This window comes from Physeter macrocephalus, unplaced genomic scaffold (genome assembly GCF_002837175.3).
Source record: "Physeter macrocephalus isolate SW-GA unplaced genomic scaffold, ASM283717v5 random_2757, whole genome shotgun sequence".
NCBI classification, from domain to species: Eukaryota; Metazoa; Chordata; class Mammalia; order Artiodactyla; family Physeteridae; genus Physeter; species Physeter macrocephalus.
The window spans coordinates 1,307-3,438 of NW_021148043.1; the positions used below are offsets into that span (position 1 = coordinate 1,307).

Genomic DNA, 2,132 nt, shown 5'->3' on the forward strand with positions numbered 1-2,132 from the left:
TTGCCGTGGTCAGGTAGATGGCAGGTTGTCTGGCACAAAGTAGGAACAGAAGCGGTGCTGGGTGCCCCACGTAGTCCTGCCCCAAAGTTAAGTGGTCTGGGTGCCTTTGAATGAGTGAGGCCTGGCGCTGACACACCGACTCCAAGGCTCCCACCGGCCGTAGGGGCTGCAGGTGCCATGAACAGTGGGCCCGGTGTGGTGTCGGCAAAGAGCGAGCTACTGTCCCCAGTACTGGGCATCCTGGTGCCAACTCCAAAGCCAGTAGCAATGGACACAGCCCTGGGGAGAATGCCTGGGTTGTCGCCAAAGGCCGGCTGCGTGTTGCTGGTGGTGGCGAATAGGGAAGCTGACTGCATGATGCTGACTCGCGGTGGCTAGGCTGCAGGAGCGACTAGGATTTTATCTTGTGCTGAGGCTGCTGGGTTTCCCAATAGAAAATACTCGTTAGGCCTCTGCCCATCGTTGGCCCCTAGTTCGGCCTGAGACCGGAGAGCTGGGTCCAAGGAAGCTTGTAGTGTTGGTCTATCTGTTGGCCGGCCTTGCAGGTAAATGCGTCGAGGCATGCATGGACTGAGGCATTGCTGCCACTGGGTGGTGTGTTCCCAGAACTAGGAACAGCCCTGTGAAATGGCTGTTGGTGCTGCCTAGAGAAAGGGACAGACTGGAAAATGACAGACTGGGAAGGTGTGGTGTTCATAGCTTCACTGTCAGCGTTTCTGCCTGCTGAAGCACCGATGATGGCTGAAGCCATACATGGGGGGCTGGGGAAAACAGGAGCTGAAGCCGTAAATGGGCGGCTGGGGAAAACAGGAGCACCAGGGAGAGAGGCCCTCTGCTGCCCATCAGAGGTCCCAAATATGGGCTGAGGGTTGGTTTGGGGGCCAAAGGGAAGTTAAAAATAGGGGTGGCGCAGGGGACCATCGGCACAGGTGGGATGATGAACCCTGGTACCCCTGCAGGATGCCTCTGCTCCACCCTGAAACCTGGGGGAGACCTAAAAATGACAGCTTGGGAAGGGGCAGTAGTGTCCATGTAGACCTCAGCATGTACAGTAGGCTTCAAGGTCAAACTTCCAGATGCCATGACCGTGCTGGTGGAAGGGATTGCCATAGAAGTCATGGGCTGCCCAGTTAAAATAGGGGGATTGATGGTAGGGACTGGAAGAGGGGTAGGTATGTATAAAAGAGGGGGAGAATCTACACAAATTGGTGTTGGGGCTTCCTTTTCGTGCGATGGTGGCTGGAAGGAGAAAGGTGGGATGCTAGGAGGTGTGGGGAGGTCAGAAATAAGAGGTGTTGTGGCTCTGACAGAATGAAAAGGGCCTTCATTCTTCTTGAGTGGAATTCCCCAAATGGGATCAGAAGCTGAAGGAGGAAGAGAGTCAGCAGGACTGGCAGGAGGGCACTTAGGGACTGCGTATCTTGTTTCCTGATCAATATTAGGTGTCGGGGAAGGTGGAGGGACAGACAGGATGGGGGACGTGGAATATAGGTCGACCAAGTCGGTGGTAGTAGCAGGGACCTGCCAGGTGTGAGTGGCCGGGGGCAGGGAGTCTGCAGTCTGTGAGGCAGGTGGAGAGAGAGAAGGGGCAGGCTGAGGGGCACTGCAGTCTTCCTTGACCGTCCTTATATTATTCAGGATCTTGTTCCACTGACAGTGTTCTTCTCCAAGGTGCCTGGGTTTTTGGCAGCAGCTAAGCGCGGAAGCTTAGGAGGAGGGGGCAGCTCACCTCGATCCCATGTCAGTGCCTCCTTCCCCGATGGGGGCGACCTCAGCCATGGCAGCAGCAGAAAAAGCGGCAGGGGAATCTTCCGCTTGCAGGGCCTACTGCTGGTAGGTAGCAGGGAAGAGGAGCTTCTTGATGGGATGCCTGAAGACTCTTCACGCTGCTGCTCCTTCCCAGACATCAGTGAGCCTGGTGATTTGGGCCGGTGGTCTTCAACCAGCCCTTTTTCTGTTGTCCTCTCCAGCAGCAGGGGGCAGCATGCGGTTGGGGCAGAGGACACCATGGGATGGGATGGGACCTTCACCTCCCTCTCCTTTGGGGAAGGAAGTGGGAGGTGACAGGATGGTAGCGGCTTCCTAACGTTGACTCCCTGCTCAGGGCAGAAGTAGTATTTGGAGTACTCTGA

The 2,132-nt window shown here is 56.2% G+C and overlaps 1 protein-coding gene across 1 annotated transcript; it reads right to left on the minus strand.

Moving 5' to 3' along the window:
* Positions 1 to 374: 374 nt before the first annotated feature.
* Positions 375 to 1,907, minus strand: LOC114485724 (nuclear pore-associated protein 1-like). Its single transcript, XM_055083687.1, has 4 exons — positions 1,730 to 1,907; positions 944 to 1,364; positions 539 to 761; positions 375 to 479 (listed from the first exon to the last, which is right to left on the minus strand). The coding sequence occupies exons 1-4, from the start codon at positions 1,905 to 1,907 to the stop codon at positions 375 to 377; spliced, it is 927 nt and encodes a 308-aa protein (XP_054939662.1).
* Positions 1,908 to 2,132: the final 225 nt, after the last annotated feature.